This window comes from Macrobrachium nipponense, chromosome 5 (genome assembly GCF_015104395.2).
Source record: "Macrobrachium nipponense isolate FS-2020 chromosome 5, ASM1510439v2, whole genome shotgun sequence".
Lineage (NCBI taxonomy): Eukaryota > Metazoa > Arthropoda > Malacostraca > Decapoda > Palaemonidae > Macrobrachium > Macrobrachium nipponense.
The window spans coordinates 52,440,075-52,463,908 of NC_061107.1; the positions used below are offsets into that span (position 1 = coordinate 52,440,075).

Sequence of the window (23,834 nt, forward strand, 5' to 3'; positions counted from 1 at the left end):
GTGAATGGCAGAGCAAGTGGTTGATAGGAGCGTTAGAGCCAGTAACGTAAGTATGGTTAGCCCTAAGAGAGATCGGAGTGCAAGCGTTGGAAGGGTAGGGTCGGTTAGTTGTGAATGAGAGCAGCAGTGTTACAGATGCGGAAAGCTAGGACACAAGAAGAATGAATATCAGTGGGCGTTGTGAGCATGCTTCGGGTGTGGGCAAACAGGGCATTTGGTGAGCGAGTGTAAGAAAGATAGGGATATTAAATGTTACAGGTGTGGGCAAGTAGGGCATATAGCAAGTGGATGTCGAGGTACCCGTGTGACTGAGGTTTGCGGTAATTGCAGGAAGAATGGGCATTATGCTAGGATGTGTAAAGAACAGCGGGCAAAATGAGTTGAATGTGGAATGGAAGGTCATGTAGCGAGTGTGTGTTAGCGAAATAGGATGAGTCAGGCTGGGAATTTGGGAAACTAGGTTTTAAGGGGATTCAGTTGGGTGGGTCCTCTAGTATGCGACAGTATGTTCGGGAGAATGCGATGAGTAAGTGGTTGAGGGTGAGTAAATGTGGGCCGAGCATCCGTGAGCAAATGGGTCTGGGAGATGGGCAGGTGGTGTTGGTTGAGTATGGAAGAAAGAGGAAGAAGGTAAGGAAAGGGAATGAAAGGGAGAAACGTGAACTGCATAATAGAGGGGTTAGTGGTAGGGTGCAAACAGTTGGAGGCGTGTGCTACGGATGACTTTGAGGGAATGAATGATACTTGTAGTGTATGTGGGTTTGAGTTGACAGGGACAACTGAGACTTCAGTGAGAAGGAAACCGAGTAGTAAGGAGGAAGTTGATAAGATGGATAAGTTTTTGCGGGAGTTTGACAGAAGTATGGATGAACTGAGTGGTTTGGTAGCCGAAATAGGGAAGATGTTGGAACCAGAGTTAGATGTCGGTGAAGTAGTGAATGGGATTTGGGAGGATGGTAGTGAAGGAGATAATGGGAGTTTGAATGAAAGTGGTTTGGTAGAAGTGAATGGCGATGTACAACTGAAAGAGTGTATGATGGTCCTCAAACAAGATCCAGGGGGCCTGCATCTGAGCATCCTTGGGTGTTGCAAAAGGCAATTTAGTGTGGATGTTGTGAGTGTAAGGAGACGTTGTCAAATGTAATGGGGGGAGGTAATATGGAGGAGTAATGATAGTAGTTTATATTTGACAACGTCTCCAAGGGGTGCAAGAGAGAGAGAGAGAGAGAGAGAGAGAGAGAGAGAGAGAGAGAGAGAGAGAGAGAGAGAGAGAGAGAGAGAGAGAGGAGAGAATTGAGAGAGAGAGAGATTGGTGGAAGAATAAATGGGAGTGGTTAAATGGTGGTCGGAAGAGTATGTCTGTTGTGGCACTCTGTTGTGTAGATCGGTGACAGGAGTCTGTTACGAGAGTCGTGAGCAGTAAGGCGTTCAGTGAAGTCAGAGTTGGTTTTGGCAGCAGTTATCTGTTGGTGGTTAGTTGGTTTTGTGGTATACGATTGATTTTGACGTTGTAAAGTTGTTGTGCATGTGTCTGTCTGGTTGTGGTGAAGTAGAAGATGTTGGTAGGGATTGTCGGTGTCTGAGAGTGGTGGCTGGAGAGTGTTGGTATTGGTGGGTTGTTGTCGTGTTCTTTAAGGCTGTTGGTGTTCTGCTCAGTTATTTGTCGGGTTGTGGGTTGTTGTGGGGTTGTGGTTCTTGGTTGGTTGGTTTGGTGTTTGGTTATTGGCGGTGGCTGTGTGTCGGCTAGCCTATAGCCTATATAGCGGACAGCACAGCCTAGCCCGGAGTATCTGGAGCCAGAGGTGAGTACGTGTTTGTGTTTTGTGTGTTCGGTATTTTGTGGAACCGATTATCCTGCAGGTAAAAAGTAACGTAAAGGGGAAAGTGTGGCTATGGGAAATTCAGCCAGCTTGTACAATTAATGTAACTATGGGGAGCTTGCTTGCTTTTTTTTTTTACTTAGCTTTGATTCCGCCACACCATCAGCCTCACTTGGACCTCTCCGGTATGTCTTCTCCCTGGTGCAGGCGAGCAGGACAGTGACCTTTGTCTAGGAGAGCCAACAGGGACGGGCAACCACCTCATCCACTGACACTTCACTTGGCACTTTATCACTGTAGCCTACACTTTCTCCACTTTGTCCATGAGGACTCCAAGAGATGCCTCCAACTCTGAAACGGAACTTATTACTAGATTATACTTCTTGTCACACTTAAAGTTAATCCTAGACTCTAGACTGGCAATGGCATTGGATTTGGAAGAATGGGAGCTGAGCACTGGAGTGGGAAGAGGGAGAGGATGGATGAGGATAAGTGAAGGAATTTTACCAGAAGTAGAAGGAAGAGCCAGACTGGAGTCTGCCTTAGGCATAGGGAGACTCCCAACTGACAGAAGCCCTACTTTCGGCTCTAGTGGCCATCTTCCTGATTCTGTTCTTTTCTAACCTATTAATGTGAGATTCCAAAATCTTCCACCGACTTTCTTCACACTCTTTACACTCATCACAGGTAAGATCTCTTGTACACACCTGTCCTCTACAATTACAGCACCTAGTGAGTGCATCTAACACAACTTGGTCACTTTAGTCTTGCAGCCTTCACTACAATAGCGAAGACTGGAAGCACTAGGATCAGACATACTAATATTCTTCACTAACTGAAGAAAACATTAATGAAGTTAAAGCAACTAAGCTGAATGCAACAGACAAAAAACCAACTAAAGAGGGTACACCACCGACTTCAGTAAGCAATTGAGAGAGACAAAAAAAAATGGCGAACATGAATTCAGGAGCAATACAATGTGTTGTTGATTGCGTAGTATGAATAAGAATGACGATGTTCATTTTTGTCGCTTGCAAGTTCCCGTTACGGTGGGTAGGACCCGTCACTCCCACATTGCAACAGTCACTTGCATGTGAATTTTATAAATTTAGGCTGCCATGCAAGGCTAATAATTGACAAAGTAATTACTTGGTAAGTTACCTTTATAAAATTGGCTGGTAAGAAAGGTAAGCAGTATCTTTCTGTGCTTCTTGACTGAGAATGAAAACACTGATTCTCTCTCCAATATGCCAAATCTCTTGAAGCTTCATGTCCATAACTTCTACAGCCATCAGCTACAGGTGAATGCCCAGCAACAGCTGTTGGAGACCCAGACATCAACACTTAGTCAAGGGGCGAACTAATACCTCACTATTCTATTGCCTAGTAGTAATTGAGTGAATGTTATCATCTATATAAGGCTCACCCAAAACCATTTTCAGTAGAAGTCAGATGGATAACATCTACTACCACGTCCAAACCCACTAAAAAACCCACCACCACGTTCCAACTTCTGACACAGAGCTAACGACTCTGACTTACAGGAATGTGACAACCCCAGCTTGAAGATGAAGAAGAAATCATTCTTCTGCTCTTGGCACAATGATCAGTCGCGAAGTCCCTGATTCTTCAATTCTTCTTCTTGACACCAACGACTACTTCTTGTGCTTTCCTTTAACAGAGATGTGACAGTCCTGGCTCGAAGATGAAGAAATTTTTCTTCTCTCGGCACAAGGCACAAGGATCAGCCACAAACTCCCTTATACTCCAACATTTGACTGGAGCACGTACCGCCAAACCCAAAGAGATAAAAGACGACGATGATGACTTCGTCTTTCTTCTTGATGGCTCATCAACTTCTCTTCTAACGCTTGCAATTTTTTTTATAAAAGTGAGTGCCAACGAATCAGAAAGTGTAGTTGTATTCGCCAATATCGAAGATGCGCTGGTGGAGGAAGGCTGTGACATCATGACCGTCGCCATATTGTATTGTGACGTTACTGACAGTGAAGGTGATGCCAAAGAGCTCGATGGAAAAATTCAAGGGTGATGCTGGTACCCCTTCGGGAAATACAAAGTGAATAAGTGAGACCCAAACTGCTGTGGATTCTGCATCATATGCGTCGCTACAAACATCATGGCATTCGACCCCATTAAGTGGAGACCAGGGGGAGAAGGGAAAGCCATAGAGGAAGGCTATGGGGATGCAGCTCTGTGTAATGAGTCAACAGGCCATCCAAGGTTGGTACCCCTGATAGGCCTAAAATCGTCCACATACCCTCCATCTTCTGCACATCCGAAGCTAAAACATAAGACAAAGATGGTGATGCTCCACCCCTTCCTGTAGGGAAGGAAAGTGCATAATTAGGTATAAAACCAACCAAAACCCCTCCTGATGCATCCAACAACGATTCATTGGATGACCATGACAGGGTGTGGGAAGCATATAGTAGTACAGGTGGAGAAACATGGATCTGGATCACAATTAGGCAGAACAAAAGATGACTGTAAAATCGTCTTCTAAAGATGTTGTTATCTCCTTTCTCTTATACTGACCCCTTCACATAACAAGGACTAGTAATTGTACATGAATTTTCTCTGCACCTACTACCCATTGGATGTGGATTTGTGAACATCAATGTTAAGAATCTCTAACAAGGTAATCCACAAAAATCTGGCCATTTCCTGTCTCTTGTGAGATCCCAAAGAAGCCTTTGCCAGGGAGTCTAATAAGATCCATAATATCCCAATACTGGTGCATTCCAACAGAAAACACACATACTGACAAACATGAAGAAATGAGAAAGTGGGCAAACTAAACTGGCTTTAAAAAGGACAGAAAGCAAAGCACATCCTCTCTTAAAGGCAGTAAGAAAATATCTGGCATGGTCACTAGTAGCTGAGGGGTATGTGGATGGTCCAACATAAATCGTGACCAAGCACAGATGCCAATAGTCCCTTGCATAGACAATTTTTGTTTAAATTTACCAGTTTCCAGCTGGGGCTACAAAATTCATTCTAATGTTAAGAATGAGGGTTTGTTTTGTATATGAACAAAGACAAGTTCACCTTAGCAGCCTGAGAGGCACAGCAATATGTCCCCACATGACGATGGCCGAAAAAAAAGTGGAAAAAAAAGTTAAGTATATCTTAGTTTTACCAGACCACTGAGCTGATTAACAGCTATCCTAGGGCTGGCCCGGAGGATCAGATATTTTTACGTGGCTAGGAACAAATTGGTCACCTAGCAACGGGACCTACAGCTTAATGTGGGATCCGAGCCACATTATATCGAGAAATGAATTTCTATCACCAGAAGTAAATTCCTCTGATTCCACATTGGCCAAGTTGGGAATCAAACTTCGGACCACCAGATTGGCAGCCGAGCTCAAAAACCACTCGTCCAGCGAGGAACTAGAAAAAGTGGAAAGTCATATAAAGTGAGAGAGGGATACTATTCCCCTTATCAGCCATCACAACCACCAGTAAATAACCTTGTTACCAAGTTCAGTGAACATTCCAGCTTGCACTGAGGATATTCCTATATAAAAGGTGCTGGTTCATATTTCTACAAGAACAAGTAACATTCTAGCCATTTTTGGTTATAGCACGAATTCATTTCTCATGGTATTATTTTGAAACTGAGTGCAGTACTTTTACTTTACTGCAGTAATTTCAGAAATGGAAAACGAAAATGTAAGTAAAATTTATGAGTTTAAGCTAGCTTAAAATCTTCCATGAACAAAGTCATTTGCAGCCATCAGTCTCAAGGGTGATTTGCATAACTACAAGTAACATTAAAACCCAAAAGATTAATGACAAACTCAACACATTCTGAAAAGAAAATAACCACAGGGTAAAACTTAGCACAGCAAAATAGGTATGAAGGAGTTGTAACAAATAATCAGTAAAATGTGCAAATAAAGATAAAATTAATGGCTGCCAACCAGAGAATAAAGCAGAACACTTGGTATAGTGCATGTGATGTGCAATCATTATCCCACTTGAGGTATATTCTCTCATCTACTACTGTATCAGGATTTTTCTATCTACACCTGTTAAGTACAGTAAGAAAATGGTTTGTTCATTGCACATAAACTTAAAAAAAGGAGTTGAACACACCTAAAATAAAAAAATAAAAATATTGCAATGTGAAGATTTACTAATACGTAAGTGAAAATAAAAATGCACAGTATTCATTTCATAAGAGAACGATTAAAACTTTTATTATTCTATTACCTTGAATAGAGTGGCAATTCCTTTCCCCATGCGAACATCTTGGGAGATACAATGGGCTAAAGATGTGGTTTCCGAACACGAAAACAAGTCGCCATTGACCTCCGTTATCTCAAACCGCTCACTACGGATGTGATTTCCTTTGGATTTCTTTATATCACCATTCATGTCCTAGAGAACAACAGCCATTAAGATCAATTTTTAATTGCTGAGAATTTGCATCTTAAATAACAACCATTAAGATTAATTTTTAATTGCTGAAAATTTGCACCTTAAATAACTTAAATTATTCCTAACAGCACACCAACACAATTCATCATATTTACTGTGCTGCTTTGAAGCATTCTGCCATTGAAACTAACAGACTACATTATCTAATTGAAGTTCAGTTACTCACTTTTTTTATCTATTTTACATTATTTGAATTCTAATAATTATATTTCTCTTTGTTTCTTCACACCAATGAACAATGCACACGCTATGAACTAAGACTTGCCAACTAGTATTCAAAATTCATTCATACAAATACCTGTTAGCTGTGAAAAGGATTCCAAAGTGTCATATCACTATACGCTGAAATCCCTCATGAAGCCACTCTCAAGTCTTCTAGCTAAATCATCAACTTGTGTTGGTTCCTCCTGGCAACCAGACATTAATTTCTACTGATACAGTCATACTTCAGTTAATGGATGCTTTATGTAACATACATTTTGGGTAAAGAAACTTTCATCCAAGGAAAAATCTGCTATATTGCTGGACACTTGTTTGGTTAAGGGACAAATAAAGATGGCCAACTAGAAAATGTAAGGGACTCACCCATTGTACATTTGGCTCCTTATCATACAGACTGAAAGCAACTCAATTGGGAAATAAAAGGCATGGTGATTAAGAAGAGAAATACTTGGGTGCACAAGGAATGTGCCAGTCTTGAAGGATTGAAATGTGATTGTGGTGTGGGTTAATGACAGGAATATGCTGAATGAAGAATACATTAGTGACAGTGAACAACAATTTAAGGCATACATTACTCCAGATAGTAGATATTGTAAAAGTAGATGAAGCAAAAAAGACCATTATGGACATCAGAGAGGTATACAGACTGCGGTCTGAGAGCACAAATGCAGCTATTTACTAGATGTATAAACTGGGTTTGGGGGCCTATGTAAGCTGAATTTTTGTAGGTTTTGTGTTGATGGTTTTTCCACCAATTTATATATCACAATTTTGTCTTTTGGCTTCTTGTTTCCTATTTCCAACAGATAAATGCTACAGCAAAGGTATTCAGGATGGCCTTATGGGTCATGTGGTTTGTATTTACTACAGTAGGGCCTCGTTAATCACGGGGGATAGGGCCCAGAACCCCCCGTGATAAGTAAATACCCGTGTTATCCTGGTACCCCCCCTGAAAATTGCTTTAAACCGCCTACTTTAATAATTAACCCACCCAAGACCACTATTTCAGTGTTTATAACTGCCTACTTTAGTTCAAGCACCAAATATTTCTTCAACTATCACCTTAAACTAAATTCAAGACAGTTTCAAAGTTATTCTTTCCTATCTTCAATTTCCCCTTCATCAGATCAGCAAACAAAAGTATAATTACCTAACAATTCCTTTTTATTTTCATGATTTGGCAGCTGCACCAAACTAAAAGCACATAGTATATCTATTTCGTGAATGAACATATTTATGATAAAAAAACATGATTTACTGTAATGATTACAGCACCCAACTATAATATTAATGTGTAAACAGCAAAATACAGCAATAAAAATCTAGTTTTGTCTTTTGTTTACGTTTAGAATCAGCTGATGGATGTTTATTACCGAAAGAATTATTTTGGAAAACAATTTAGTTGCTAAAAGAAACTAATTTATTAATGGAATTATTATTATTATTAACTTTGTACATAATAGTTTATGATATTATTATGATACAGTAATTCATATTTCATTGAGAGAGAGAGAGAGAGAGAGAGAGAGAGAGATCGATGAGATTGAGAGAGAGAGACGAGAGAGAGAGAGAGAGAGAGAGAGAGAGAGAGAGAGAGAGAGCGCTTGTGACGAGAGTAACTTGAATAGCTTGAGAGAGCACCTTAGGACTAGAGTAACTTGAATAGCTTGAGAGAACAGCTTGGGACTAGAGTACTGTTGACTATCTTAGCTCGAGAATAACAATGAAATTTGTATTTAAAATATTTTATGATGATAAGAAATGAAACATGGATAGTGATAAGATATTCTCTTGTATACTGTTATAATATGTGATAATCATTGAGTCAACTATAAAAGTTGTATTGAAGCACAGTTTCGTAAATCACAGAAAGAATAAAAATATGGCAACACATATTTTTATTCTTTCGGGGACGATAATAATAGATCAGTATTATAGTTTTTTTTTCTGTAAGTGATGAGAGAGAGAGAGAGAGAGAGAGAGAGAGAGAGAGAGAGAGAGAGAGAGAGAGAGAGAGAGAGAGAGAGAGATTTTGCTATTTACATTCATAGTATTTGAAAATTTGTAAATGAGTTTATCCTAAAAATGCATTTAGTCATGAAAAGAAGAAGAAAACAGTGTAATTAGTGAATCTTGCTCTATGATAAAATTCGTGATTTCGTTAATTTTCCGGAATATACGTAGCATTTGGGCTTCACAAAAAAAGTAAGTAAAGTGATTTATGACAGAGTTTAGAGGATACTTACGTAAAAATACATCGGTACTTTGTAGAACGGTGACGTCACGGTGGTCATATGTATTTTTTTCGTGAATGAATATACATTTATGATAAAAAATAGTTACTGTACTGCTTAGAGTACCATACTGTAATATTAATGTAATCACATCAAAATAAAGTAATCATTGTTCATTGTATACTGTAAACATGTAAAGTGTGTATTTTTGTCTTTGAAAAATGGATTCCCCAAGGAATTATTCCTTGAGGAGGCTTTTTATTATGAAGCTATGCCAATAATATATAAGATTTGCATTTTATTATGAATATATGACAATAATATGTAAGGTAAAAATGGTTTTATTACGTTTACGCTTCGTCGCCGATTGCAAACAACATACGATAATCTATGACAATTATCGTTTGTATGACTGCAGTGTTCAGAGGAGTTGAATACATTATACCAAAACAATAATGAAGTTCGAATTGAAAATTTATGTTTTCCTAAATGTTATTACTACTGTAATTAAACTACTACTATTAACATTTCTAAAAGGTTAAGAATGACAAAGGTGCTGTTAAGTGTAACTCAATGTTTACATTTCTGCTGGCCGCTCAACTACAAGTTGATGTCAATGACGTGGAATTATTCCATGAATAGGCTATATATTATGAAGATATGCCAATAATATATAAGGTGAGAATGGTTTTATTACCTTTATTGTCAGTTAATATCATAATGTGAATCTGTTCATGCATTTGTTGGTTATCGAAACCGGACGAGGCTTAGCCTACCACCGACAAGCCCGGATGCTGTGATTCATACCAGCGATATATAGACTGAGAAGTGGTCCAAGGAAAAACCCGTGATTAACTGAATCCGTGATTGCTGACCCGTGACTAAGCGAGGCCCCACTGTATTTCAGTTTCCTAGTGATTGTTGGAGTGGCCTGATTTCTCAGGTGCTCTTCTGTCTGTTTACCGAGTTAGCCTTCCTTCTAGTCAAATTGGTCCTTTAACAGTTATTTCTAGAGATATTCCTCAAGTTATCAGCAAATATGATAGTGCGTTACCAAAGACTTTCACCTCTGCATAGTATTTGCTGATTCATCAGAGTTCACAGGGCTCTAGTTTGAGGTTTGGTTTTACCCTTCTGCTGCATCAAAAGTGAGTTTCTGAGCATGTGATGAACAATGAAAATGGGAGGGAAATGCTACCACTTCCTGGGGCATTAGCACTGACACATTTTCTGTTAGGTTTCCAGAATTTTTAAGTAGCTACACTCATGGAAGAACTCAGGCTCTTTTAATGACATTTATGCTCTAGAAAAAGCCAAATCCCAACAGGAGCTGCACTATTGATTTGACATTCTTTGATGCCAGTCACTGAGCTGCTACACTTTTGGCAAGACCCATGAAAGAGTCCCTGCTAGCTTTGATACTAGGATCTCTGAGGGAATATAACCTTACATTTTGTAACTAGAGTTGCATTCATGACAAAATCTGAGCACTTGGAAGGAAACCCATTTCTGTCAGACTAATACAGTCACACAACCGCCCTATCCCCGGCCGGTCCCGTTTTTATGCATATCATATTTCCAATTTCATTTTGATGTGGATTTTTATGGAACACATTATTAACTTGTTTGTGGGGGAAATTTCATCAATTATAAAATATTTTTATTAATCAACATTCATTAATTACTGGATTTTCAATTTATTTTTATGACTAAATTTACATTTTTATGATAAATTATTTACTAGTTTTCAAATGTTAACATTAAAGTAAACACATCACAATAACTATAAAATGTTTAATAAAAATTAAATATATCTGTAATACAAATTATAAACTTGTTAAGCTTATTGCAGGGCCTACCTCGGAATGCGCTTAACAAGTGTCTCTCTCTAAACACAGCAAAGTATCCATGATATGTTTACAATAATACAAATTAAATAAATCTTTAATACAAAAAGTAAACTTGACCTCATTCTGGGGCCCACCCTGGAGAGATAGGTGGGCCTCAGAATGAGCTTAAGTATATCTCTCTCTCTCTCTCTCTCTGTGTGTGTGTGTGTGTGTTAAAACTTAATGGACAGATATGCTCACATGAGTAGCAATAATAGGTTTTGGGTGGACAAAGGCATTACTCATGGTGAGTAACAATACAGTGGCAACCCGGTTTTATGTGATTTCACATTTCAGCAGTCCATCATCACCATGGACTTCTTATAATATTTCTCAACTTAACAGTAATTTCCCATATTTTTTAACCCCATTTTTCATCATGGAATAAATACTTCTGGTTTTTACACCAAATCACTGCAGTTTGCGCATAAGAAGAAAAACAGTAAAAGAATGAGAGGAAAAAACCTCACATTATCTGAAAAAAAATGCAACTGCGTGATGTTATTATTAGTTACTACTACCAACCTTTTCAGTATAGAGAAGTGAGTTAACTTCGACCAACCTGTCTTTTCATTAAGATTACAAATCTGTTTCCTGTCTTTTCCTCAATAACTCTAAAAGGACCTTCAAATTTAGGACCCTATTTATAATTTAGTTCATTTCTCACACTGATTTTTTAAAATACATTGTCTCCAACAGCAATTTAAACATCTAATGATTTCTTGTTACTTCTTTCCACATTTTTCGGGTCGTAGCCTCGAGATTACGGCTGAGACAAGCATGTCTTTCCTTTGTAGTGGATATTAATGCTTTCACTGTATCTTCTCCATGATGAGGTATAATTAACAGATCAAATGTGCCTCATGCTTAGCAACCAAACAATGCTTCAAATGGAGACATTTTAATGGAATCACTGACCAAAGTGTTGATATTATGTCTAACAACATCTATATATCTGTCCCAGTTTTTATCATTTCCTCCTACAGTCTTCCCGAGAGCTTCGAACACTTTCCTGTTTACTCATTCACATAACCCAATAGCTAAAGGTTTGTATGGAATAATTGCTACTTTCTGTATCCCCATGACTTCTGCCAAAGACTCTAAAGTCTTGTTTAAGTATTCTCTGCCACTGTCGGTCAATAAAACCTCAGGTTAGCCACATCTGCAAATGATACCACTGAAAAATGCTATAGCTACTTCTTTGACTGTTATACTTAAGTGGAAAATTTTCTACTATCCTCGTTAGTTCATCTATTATTACCAAAAGGTACTTATTCACATACCTAGATTCACAAAAATTTCTTAGGATATCCATTTGTATTTTCTGAAAAGATCTACTTGGTATCGGATATGACCCTAATTTACGTGAAGTTATCCTTGCGGGTTTGCAAGCATTGCATACTGTACAGTTTTTCACAAAATTTTCCACATCTTTCCCCATATTTTTCCAAATATATTTAGCACGCACCTCATTATACGTTTTTTCTATCCCAAAATGTAGACTACCGAACCTGCATGCATTATATCCAAAGCCACTGGAATTAGGACTTTCGGGATTACGATCTGTGTCGTGTCTCCTTTACCTTAACTAGTCCTTAATTTATATTTAATTTTCCTGGCCAACAGATTACCTTCTAATTCTAAACCTGAAAAAAGTAACTTATAACCTTTCCTGACTGATTACCCTCTGAGAAATGCTTTTGCGTCTGCCAAAATTTCATCTTCATCTTGCCTTTGCTCTATGAGACTCATATCCCATTGTATAGAATCACTTAGTAACTAGCATAACTTCCACATCATAAAAATTTCTACTAAGGGCATCCACGACTACATTTAATTTGCCTTCTATATATTTGAGCTTTGCATCAAAATCCCTGATAGTTAAGAACCATCAAGCTCTTTTAGGTGACAAATCGGGTTTATTAAAAAGATCCAGTAATGGCTTGTGGTCTGTAAGGACTTCTACTTTATTCCCCATCAGTAGCATTTTTTAATGAACCAAACTTGATACTATTGAAAAGACTTCTTTATCTACGGTATCCATTAATCTTTCATTGCTGCCCCTTGTCCTAAATTTCCTGCTATAAGACGCAATGGGAATGAACCTCCCATCAAATTTTTTAATAAGGCAAGCACCTATACCCTCCTGACTGTCATCAGTCACTAATGTGAATGGTTTGCTGAAATCTGGATATTTCAGAAGTGGGGTATTCATTAACGCACCCTTAACCTCTTCATTACCGAAAGTTTGTTTGGAGGTAGGCGGGTAACACCATTCAAGTCTACTAAACCGCCCTGGGTGCATAAAGGTGGTACAAAGAGTACCTCCAAAACTCCTCTTTTCAGATAGGGACTTCCAATCATTCTGTAATTTCGGTTTGAAGAGTTTGGAGCAAAATAAACAGTACGACACGATGCCAGATGTATGATGAACCCAAAAAAATATTATTACTGCTTATAGTAGTGTTTAGGTGACAGATGAACTGCATCTCAACAAAAAAATCACAAAACCAGACAAGCGTAAACATGTAATAACTTCTACACAAGTATAAAACCAGTTGCATCATCATTTACTGTATTTATTTATTTATTCACTTATTACATTTTACAAATAAAAGATATGAACACCAGATAAATGACGGTAAAAATAAAGCCTTATAGTAACTTTATATATAAAAAACCAAACCAGAGACAAAGCGAAAAAGCAATTTTTTCTGAGGACAAGAAACTTGAAAAATTAGTTTAGATACCCCTAAAGTTGTTCTCTGTGATGAAACTAATCTTAGAAAACGTAGAAAACGACATCGACCAATTTTTGAGAGATATACTATAAAATTTGCGATTTCCATATTTATCGGCGGGGCTTTCGCTTTAGTTGTTGCTCTTTTTTTTGTTATTACATGCTTATTTACTGTTCTATTTTGATAATACTTTATGTGCATGTTCCAGGTGGATATACCAACATTCTGTAAGACCGAATCTCTATTCAAGACTGTAGTTTTCTCACCGACCACCAGTGTCCCTTGTACGAGATTTGGATCGGCAGCGAACGCAATGTTTACATTCTGCTCACCCACCCGGTAAAGAAGGGGTTAAGTTTTTGAAAACTTCTTGCGGTTTTCCCTATAGAAATTGAATGTCTTCCCGCAATACATCTATTACAAGGAGCTGCTATGTTAGAAAATCCTTTCACAAACCTACAAAAAACTCCTGCCCTCCCTAGGAATGACTAAATTTCTTTCTTTGATTTTGGGGTACGAAAATCTGTTATTGCTTTGACTTTATCGTTGTTTACTCTAACCTCTTCCTTAGATATGACATGACATAAATATGTGATTTGCTTTTTCAAGAAGGAACACTTAGCTAGCTTAATTTTCAATCCTGCTAACCTAAGTCTCCTAAGTACTTCCTTAGGCACTTCTAGGTGTTGCACGATCGAATCTATTGCAATTAATATATCATCCAAGTACACAAAAACATTTTTACCCAATAACCTGTGCAAAACTGTGTTTACCAACCAGGTAAAGGTCATCGGACTACCCGATAAACCAAACGGCATCCGCGTAAATTCATAGTGTCCCTTGGACACTGAAAAGGCAGTATATTCCTTGCTATAGGAAGCAAGAGGTCACTTACAAAACTTTCAACATATAAGTGCTAGCACTGGGATCCAAGATAATAACAATTAAGTAAAATAAGTAACCTTTCTTTAATTTGATGAATACTAATGACCAGTTCAACCGAGGGGGAAATAAAAACTCCCACTGGACTCCCTCAGACGATTCAGCTGAGTTGCGAGTTGAAAATTGACAAGAGTTGGATCAGCTGAGTTGCGAGTTGCAAATTGACAAGAGTTGGATCAGCTGAGTTGCGAGTCAACATCAACTGAGTCGAGTCAGCCAAGTCTCAAGTCAAAAAACAACTGAAAGTCGGGTCTGCAGTCGCGAGGTGAAGGAACATAGACTGTGAAGAGCCAGACAAGCAAGGCAAGGGTGTGGGGCTTCATTGACTAAAGAACACCTCATCAGAGGTCGAGAGACCAAAGAATCCCGTCATTGACACTATCCATTGGGTGACAAACCACAGGAATAGGACTACAACTGTACATAGGACTACAACTGTACACTGTCACTGATAAACCTTTCCAGTGGTGTTGGGTCGAAACCTATACACTCACGACAGGTTGGAATGAGGGAGACAAAATCCTTCCTCACTTCACATCCATCGAGAAGCATTTTCAATGGCTGTCTGCCGATACCTTGGAAAAGCTACAGGTTCGACCGAGGGGGCAACTACCAGGGACAACCCCCTCTTGACTCCCTTCAACTACCAGTATGTCCTCTCCTAGGCTGTTTTCTTGGCCGTGAGAAGAGGAGGACAGGGACTTTAAGTCTACTGACACATCCAGAAAGATGCCTTTCCAGTGGCTGTCTGTTGATACCTGGGACCGACATTAGGTTCGACTGATGGCTTGACTACCTGTATTCAACCCCCCGACCTCCCTTGGACCTCCGGTGTGTCTGCTCTCTGGTTGTGTCTTCTCTCCGGTGCGGGGGAGCAGGACAGTGACCTTTGTCAAGGTTAATCGAGGGGCAAGTAACCACCTTCTCCACTGCACAACACTTCACTGTTACATTGATAAATTCGCGATAATTGAAATAAAATGTTGGCAAAGGCATGGGAAGGAAGCAAAAGAGCACGAAGCAGGAGCAAATGACTGATATAAAAGGATTAGTAAGAGAGAAATAGCATCAGCTTTGGGAGGCGAGTGGTAAACACTGGGCATTAGGCTGGCCGCAGGCACAGGCACCCAAAATATTAGGCAGCCATTGTCAACCCAAGCATTGGGCACTCAGCAGTCACTGACGTTCGAAATGCTGGGCGCTCGGCAGCCACTGGAGCCCGAAAACTAGGCGCTCAGCAGTCACTGGCTCCCTAAACATTGGGCACCGATGGGAGGACGCTCTGACTGCTGGTGTTTTAAACAAGCTGGCCTTATGTCAGCTCGGGCTCTTGCTCCTAGACAACCAAGAGGCAAGATGCCAATGTCTCTGGAAATCTCGGTTACTTATTACTTTATGCAAATAATCAATCTGTAATCGATTACCATAAATGAAATTCTGGTAACTAGGCAAGAAAGAATGACAAAAATGTATGAATAACATTAGCGTTGCCTATACTCAAGTCTTTGTATTGAATAACACAAAGTGATGCTCGGACAGATTATAGGTGATATGCTGGCGTCTCTGGTGATCTCAGTCACTTATTACTGTAAAAAAATAAGCGATCAGTAATCGATTATTAATTGCTTCATATGAATTTCTGGCATCTATGGAAATCCCGACATTCTTATTTCTTTCAAATCGCGTAAATGTACGTTTACATTTGTATAATGTAACAATACAAATTCCTTTTTAATTAGTGATCAATTAAGAACAAATAAATAAGTATTTACAAATATATGAACAAGCATTTCATATATTCAGATATGTATTCAAAATTAACATAAATGTAAACACGTTTACACTCTGAATTACATCAAGAATTCAAAGTAATCAAATTCAATAACCGATTACGCACTCTCTGTGGCCTCGGTCGTACCCCGCTAATTGACTCAAGTGGCCTGAGCTCAGTCCGACATGCGAGTTGGAGGTTAGGTCACCAAACGTGAACGTTCACAACAGTATGAAACCAGGAAAATGCCTCCGAACGCCAAGGCCATCCCAGCTCTCTCTATAACTTACCAAACTACTGCTGAAGCAAAACCCAGTAGAGTGGTACCTCGAGATACGAAATTAATCCGTTCCGAGGCGCCCTTCGTATCATGAGCTTTTCGTATCTTGGACCGCATTTTACATGTAAAATGGCTAATCTGTTCCAAGCCCTCCAAAAACACCCCAGCAAATTTTATAATAAAGCTAAATTGACCTATAAACAATGAAATACTACAACAACTTGGACCACTCAATACCTAACTTAATACGTACTGCTAATTACCTGTAAATAAAGTGTATTTGTGCATGGTATACAAGAAATACTGTACGTATGTAGTAAAATGTGGAAGCTTACCTTTCAAGTGAGGCTATCTCCGAAAGTGGCGACAGAGAAAGAGGACAAACAGCAGATACGTACGTACACTTAACTTTACAAAACATATAAAAAAACGTAAGGAAAACATATATAAACTAAACTTTATGAAACATATTAACCCTTAAACGCCTATTGGACGTATTTTACGTCGAAATAAATTGTTTTTTGGGTGCCGACCAGACGTAATTTACGTTGACATAAAAAAGTTTTTTTAAAAATTTGCGGAAAAATACTTATAGGCCTACCAGCCTAAAACTTTTGAATCACGCGCCTTGGGGGATGCTGGGAGTTCACGGATCAAGCTGTTGTTTTGTTTACAATCGTTACGCAGGAACGCAAGCGTGAATTTCTTTCTTATTGCACTAAAAAGTATCAGTGACACATCTCGGAAATTATTTCGTCACTTTGACAAATTTTTGCACCATTTTAAATTAGCCGTTACATGAAGTATTATATATGAAAATGAGCACAATTTCATGCATAATACAAAAAAAAAATCAGTTTTGAAATATTTTCATATAAATAACGATAAGTGCCAAAATTTCAACCTTTGGTCAACTTTGACTCTACCGAAATGGTCGAAAAACACAATTGTAAGCTAAAACTCTTATATTTTAGTAATATTCAATCATTTACCTTCATTTTCCAACAAATTGGAAGTCTCTAGCACAATATTTTGATTTATGGTGAATTTATGAAAAAAACTTTTTCCTTACGTCCGCGCGGTAACTCTTCCGAAAAAATCATATGTGCGATTGTCGTAATGTTTGCACCATTTTAAATTAGCGGTTACATAAAGTTTTATATATGGAAATGTGCGCAATTTCATGCACAATACAACTAAAACAACCCATGGTTGTAGCTTTTATCAGTTTTGAAATATTTTCATATAAATAACGATAAGTGCAAAAATTTCAACCATTGGTCAACTTTGACTCTACCGAAATGGTCAAAAAATGCAATTGTAAGCTAAAACTCTTATATTTTAGTAATATTCAATCATTTACCTTCATTTTGCAACAAATTGGAAGTCTCTAGCACAATATTTCGATTTATGGTGAATTTATGAAAAAAAAAAAAAAATTTCCTTACGTCCACGCGGTAACTCTTCCGAAAAATCATACAAGCGATTGTCGTAATGTTTGCATCATTTTCAATTAGCCGTTACATAAAGTTTTATATATGAAAATGTGCGCAATTTCATGTAGAATACAACAAAAAATAATTGAAGGTTGTAGCTTTTCTCAGTTTTGAAATATTTGCATATAAATCATGATAAATAGAAAAAAACCACGTTCGGTCAACTTTGACTCTACCGAAATGGTTAAAAAACGCAATTATAAGCTAAAACTCTTACAGTCTAGTAATATTCAGTCATTTATCTTCATTTTGAAACAAATTTGAAGTCTCTAGCACTATATTTAGATTTATGGTGAATTTAAAAAAAAACTTTCCTTCCCTCCGCGCGCGGATTCTCCGCCGCAAATCTCCGAAATGCGTACGTTGCATACAACAGAAAATAATTGAAGGTTGTAGCTTTTCTCTTTTTGAAATATTTGCATATAAAAATATAAAAAAAATCCTACATTCGGTCAACTTTAACTTGTCCGAAATGGTCGAAAACTGCAATTGTAAGCTAAAAATCTTACAGTATAGTAATATTCAATCATCTATCTTCATTTTGAAACAAATTGGAAGTCTAGAAAAATATTTAGATTTATGGTGAATTTAAAAAAAAACATTTTTTTACATCCTCGTGTTACGAATTCATGCATCATTTTGTGATAATATTTTCTCTGTGTTGCTTTGATCTTTTAAAATGTGTTATATACCAAAATGATTGCATTTTAGTGTACATTACAACGAAAAAAAAATTAACTCGTTAGCTTCAACCGTTTTGCTCACAGCACGATTTGAATACAATTATATATGAAATTTTGTTTTTGCGCTATCATACATCACATTATTTATATATGATAATGATATTTTTTTTCATTTTTGATGGTTGCATACTAAACTTCAGGCAATGACAAAAAAAGGAGCCAAAAATGAACTCTTAAAAACTAAGCGTGCTGTGATTTTAAAAAAAATATATTTTTTCCGCTTCGGCGCTCACTCTAAGACCCCCTAGGCATACGGGAGACGATTTTTATTATACCCCTTAGGCATTTAAGGGTTAACAAAACTGTAACACTTAACTTTACAAAAAACTAAAATTAAAAATTTATTTTCTTTTTTTATTTTTACATTTTTTTTACTTTTTTATACTTTACGTACTCACTCTCTCTCTCTCTCTCTCTTTTTTTTTCAACTTCATCACCACTTTCAACTTTCTGTTTTTTAGTATCACTTGGTTCTTCCTTTTTGCTTACTCCTGCTTGTACTAAAAGCCTCTTTAAAAAATAACTATCCAAGGAAGATTGCTTCTGCCTACTTTTCACAATGTTCTGAAACGACTCGGGCAAACGTCATCGAACTGCGCAAGCATACGACCTGTGTAAGCCTTTTCGGGGTGTCTTTTTTCTACAAATAATTGCACTTTATGAAAAGCAGCTAGAACATCCTTAATTTCTGCCGTTGTCATAGGGTCCTCCTCCTCCTCCTCCTCACCGCTGCTAGAGAACTCCTCTTGAACGATGTTATGTTGCATGGCCTGCAACTCCTTCAGGTCATCCGTCGTAAGCTCCTCTTGGTGCTCCTCGAGAAGGTTGTTGATGTCGTCCTCGTCGACGACCAGCCCCATGGACTTGCCGAGTGCAACGATCTTGTCAAGATCTGGTTGCAAAACAGTTTCAGGATCGTCAACTTTTTCTGAATCTGCAGTACCAGCTTCGCCCACGTCGAATCCCTCGAAGTCTCGGGCAGGTACAGCATCAGGCCAGAGTTTCCTCAATGAGTAATTCAAGGTTTGCCTCGAAACCTCCTGCCAAGCTTGGTCGATGAGTCGGATGCATATCACAACATCGACATGCTCCTTCCAAAATTGACGCAAGGTGAAGTTTGTGGTATCGGTGATGTCGAAACATCTCTTGAAAAGATGTTTTGTATACAGCTTCTTAAAGTTTTATATCACTTGCTGGTCCATGGGCTGGAGGAGAGGGGTGGTGTTAGGCAGAAGATAAAGAACCTTGATGAAGGAATACTCCGCTAGGATATCTTCCTCAAGGCCAGGAGGGTGAGCAAGGGCATTGTCCAACACCAGCAGGCATTTCAGAGGGAAGCGCTTCTCTTCCAAGAATTTCTTCAATTTCGGGCCGAAACACAGATTTACCCACTCCGTGAACAAAAGCCTCGTTACCCAGGCTTTCGCATTAGCCCTCCACATCACTGGAAGCTTCTCCTTAAGGGGGCCGGCCGGAACCCCTATATATGGTGGTATAGGGCGAAAAATGCAGTCATGAAAAAATTCATGGAGCTTCATATGGCAATTGAGAATACATATACGAAATATTTCGTCAAAATTCCTCTTACTTTCGTAGTTACAGGGTATTTAGTAAACATAACTCAATAAGCCTAAAACATTCATCCGTACAAGAAAATGCAACATTTCTTCTGTTATCGTAAATTTTGATAATTATTGGCAAAGAAATTGTGAGAAATGGCATCTGTAGAGATTCCGTGGCTCGCAGAAGTGAGTATCTGGTTCAACCATGAATCAGTCGGACCACAGACTTCAAGTAGATTACACGTTCGAGTTTCACCTCGTGACATTCGCTTGCTTTTACGTATGTTTATGTATGTTTCGGCAAGAAGTTCATCATGCCAATGAGGAAAAGACAAGGAAAACATCTCGCTAACATACAGAGGAAAAAAAATCGCTCAAGAATTATTACAGAATATCATAATATACGCGTAGTTAGTGAAGAGAGAGGGGAGGGTTGCCTAGTAATGCCCCCTTCTTGCCTGACAGCACACATCACACTGTGCCCAAGGCTATGATCTTTGAGCAAAGAGATCTTCATTTATGATAAATAACATAGTTTTGGTTTTTTAATATCCAAAATGGAATATGAAATTCATAATAATCATGATTTATTAAATTGTCTTTGTAAAAAGAGAGTACACCTTCGAGTTTCACCTCAGACATTCTCTTGCATTTACGTTTGTTTATCTTTGTTTCAGCAAGAATGTCATCATGCCAAAGCCGAATTAGTGAAGGGGAGAGAGGGGGTTACGTAGGAAGGAGTGCCCCATCTTGCCTCAAGCAGTGCCCCAGGCTACATATATGAGAAAAGGGATCATCATTTATGATTAAATTATGATAAATAAAATAGTTTTGGTTTATTAATACACAAAAAAGAAATATTCATAATAATCATTATTTATTAACATTGTCTTTATAGAAATACGAAGGAAAACTTTGAGGGCCCGTATCTCAAAACTATACTTATTGACCTTCAAAATCTATCTCCTCACTTAGTTTTAAAGCTATAACATTGGAATTTGGTATATAACTCAGAAAGACATTATAGAACAATCAAATAGAACCCTTTTTACCAATTTTTGTTTAGTCTTTTTTTTTATAAATTTTTTTCTCGTGATTTATAAGGTTTATTTTTTTACCATATTGAAAAATTTATATCTAGCAAAAAAATGACTTTTAGAAAAAAAACTCTCCATTTGATTGGAGGTCTACATCAGGTCTATTATGGTAGTAATCCCAGGTCTTAATATTAAATATCAAGGGAGGAGATAGAATTTGAAAAATGGTTATTTTCGGGATAAATTGCCCTGGCGTCACAAAACCGAAGGTCAGAGGCGAAAATCATATGCGGTTTGGAGATGTCCCAAGTCACCTTATTAAGTGGTATGAATGTCAAAGTCCTGTCGTTAAAAACGGCATTAGCCGGCCGGCCCCCTTAAGCACTTTGTGGGCCTTGAAGGCTAGAGGAGTCTCAGAATGATAGATAGACCAGTAGGGGCTTCACCTTGCAATCCCCACTGGCATTCGAAAAAAAGTGCGAGCGTACGCCTGTCTTTCATAGGCTTATGCCCGGGTAGCTTCTTCTCTTCCTCCGTGATGTACGTCTGACGAGGCATTTTTTTCCAAAAAAGGCCAGTCTCATCACAGTTGAAGACTTGCTGAGAACTGTAGCCTTCCTTGGTCATCATCTCGTTGAACGTCTTTTTAAAGGCTTCGGGCTTCTCCGCCACAAATCTCCGAAATGCGTATGTCGCATTCTCGTAATATTTGCTCCGTTTCATATTAGGCGTTTCATAGTTTTTTATATATGAAAATATGCGCAATTTCATGTAGAATAAAAAAAAATAATTGAAGGTTGTAGCTTTTCTCATTTTTGAAATATTTGCATATAAAAAAAATATATGAAAATTTGACATTCGGTCAACTTTAACTCTTCCAAAATGGTCGAAAACTGCAGTTGTAAGCTAAAACTCTTACAGTATAGTAATATTCAATCATTTACCTTAATTTTGAAACAAATTGGAAGTCTCTAGAACAATATTTCGATTTATGGTGAATTTAAAAAAAAAAAAATTTTTTACATCAGTGCGTTACGAATTCATGCATCATTTTGTGATAATATTTTCTCTGTGTTGCTTTGATCGTTTTACAATGTTATATACCAAAATGATCGCAATTTAGTGCACAATGTAACGAAAAAAAATTAACTCGTTAGCCTTAACCGTTTTGCTCACAGCGCGATTTGAATACAATTATATATGAAATTTTGTTTTCGCGCTGTCATATATCGCATTACTTATATATGATACTGATATTTTTTTTTCATTCCTGATGGTTGCATACTAAACTTCAGGCAATGACAAAATAAAGCGCCAAAAATGAACTCTTAATCTTGAAAACTAATCGCGCTGTGATTTTTTGAAAAGAAATATTTTTTCCGCTTTGGCGCTCAGTCCGAGACCCCCCCCGGCATACGGGAAACGATTTTTATTATACCCCTTAGGCATTAAAGAGTTAATTAATACTCGATTGATGGGACAATCTACCTATGACCTCCTGCAGCCAAACAATTACACCATTCTCTCCTTAATACATTATCAACCTCCACCTTTGTCTTTGCAAAGGAAGTGATGATTATCGCAGGCACAGTAAACAAAAACAAAAAATTTTTGGCCTAATTGCCAAGATTTGACCTAAAAAAAATAAAAGGTTTTGACATTCACAAATTACCTTTAGGGTATTATATTTACAGGAGGTTTGCGACTAGTCTATGATCAGTTAACAAAATCCCAAAATCAATACACCAAATGGAATGATGCAACATTCCTACAACGTTCAAGAATTACTTTAAAGGTAATCATTAACGGGCGACTTACATGTAGCCTAATCCCAGTAAGTAAATAAATACAAAAGTTTTGGGATAAAAGAATGGATAACTTTTAGAATTACTTACCTTTTGATCTGAGGATACTAGTCTATGTCCTGTGAACAATACAAGGGTAAATGGATTGTTCTAGGGTAACTGTTACTAGCACGGTGTCTTGCTGAATAGCTCATGGCCGGTAAACGAATTCTAAAAACGAAAGTTTGGCCTAAAGTAATGTCGTCACATCAAGATTAGTTACTGAAAGCAATACTTAACCGATGACTTACATTAAGCCCGGTAAGTAAAAAGATATGCAAAAGTGTCTGACCTAGTTGAATAGTGATCCATCCAAAAACTTTCTATAAGGCCATTACTATTCCTGGAGACTAAGTATCCAGCTAGATGTTAATCTGAACAAAATAAGCTAAAGACACGACACATCCTGCTTGAAGGCTATGAATGTGTTCAGGTGACTGTAACACTACCGAAATCCAGCAATATAACCAGAAAATAAGAACAAGCTGCTGTAAGCACTCAATGTTTCGTCGAGCGCGGCAGATAACAGAACGACGTGATTAGCTAAGTCATTCCGAGTATTGCCATAGGGGGACGGCACTGTAGACCTACACCAAGCCATCCGAGCGCTATCCGCAAAATCTGAATTTATGCTGCCGTCAAGTAGAAATTCTTGGCTATATAATTACTGGGTAAGTCACATATACAAAACTTCCATTTGCACATGGGGGTCTGGAACCTAACTTTGCATAAGTTTGGGGTATTACTGTATAGTATATGCAGAACGATGCCATCGGCCAAAGAATA

General features: G+C 38.0%; 1 protein-coding gene across 1 annotated transcript in view; it reads right to left on the bottom strand.

The window, feature by feature from the left end:
* Positions 1-23,834, bottom strand: part of LOC135215299 (ADP-ribose glycohydrolase OARD1-like) — a 333,995-nt gene that overhangs the window by 165,085 nt on the left and 145,076 nt on the right. Inside the window, exon 3 of the mRNA XM_064249856.1 lies at positions 6,060-6,227. Coding sequence (XP_064105926.1) covers positions 6,060-6,227 — 168 coding nt within the window. The remainder of the gene's footprint in view (positions 1-6,059; positions 6,228-23,834) is intronic.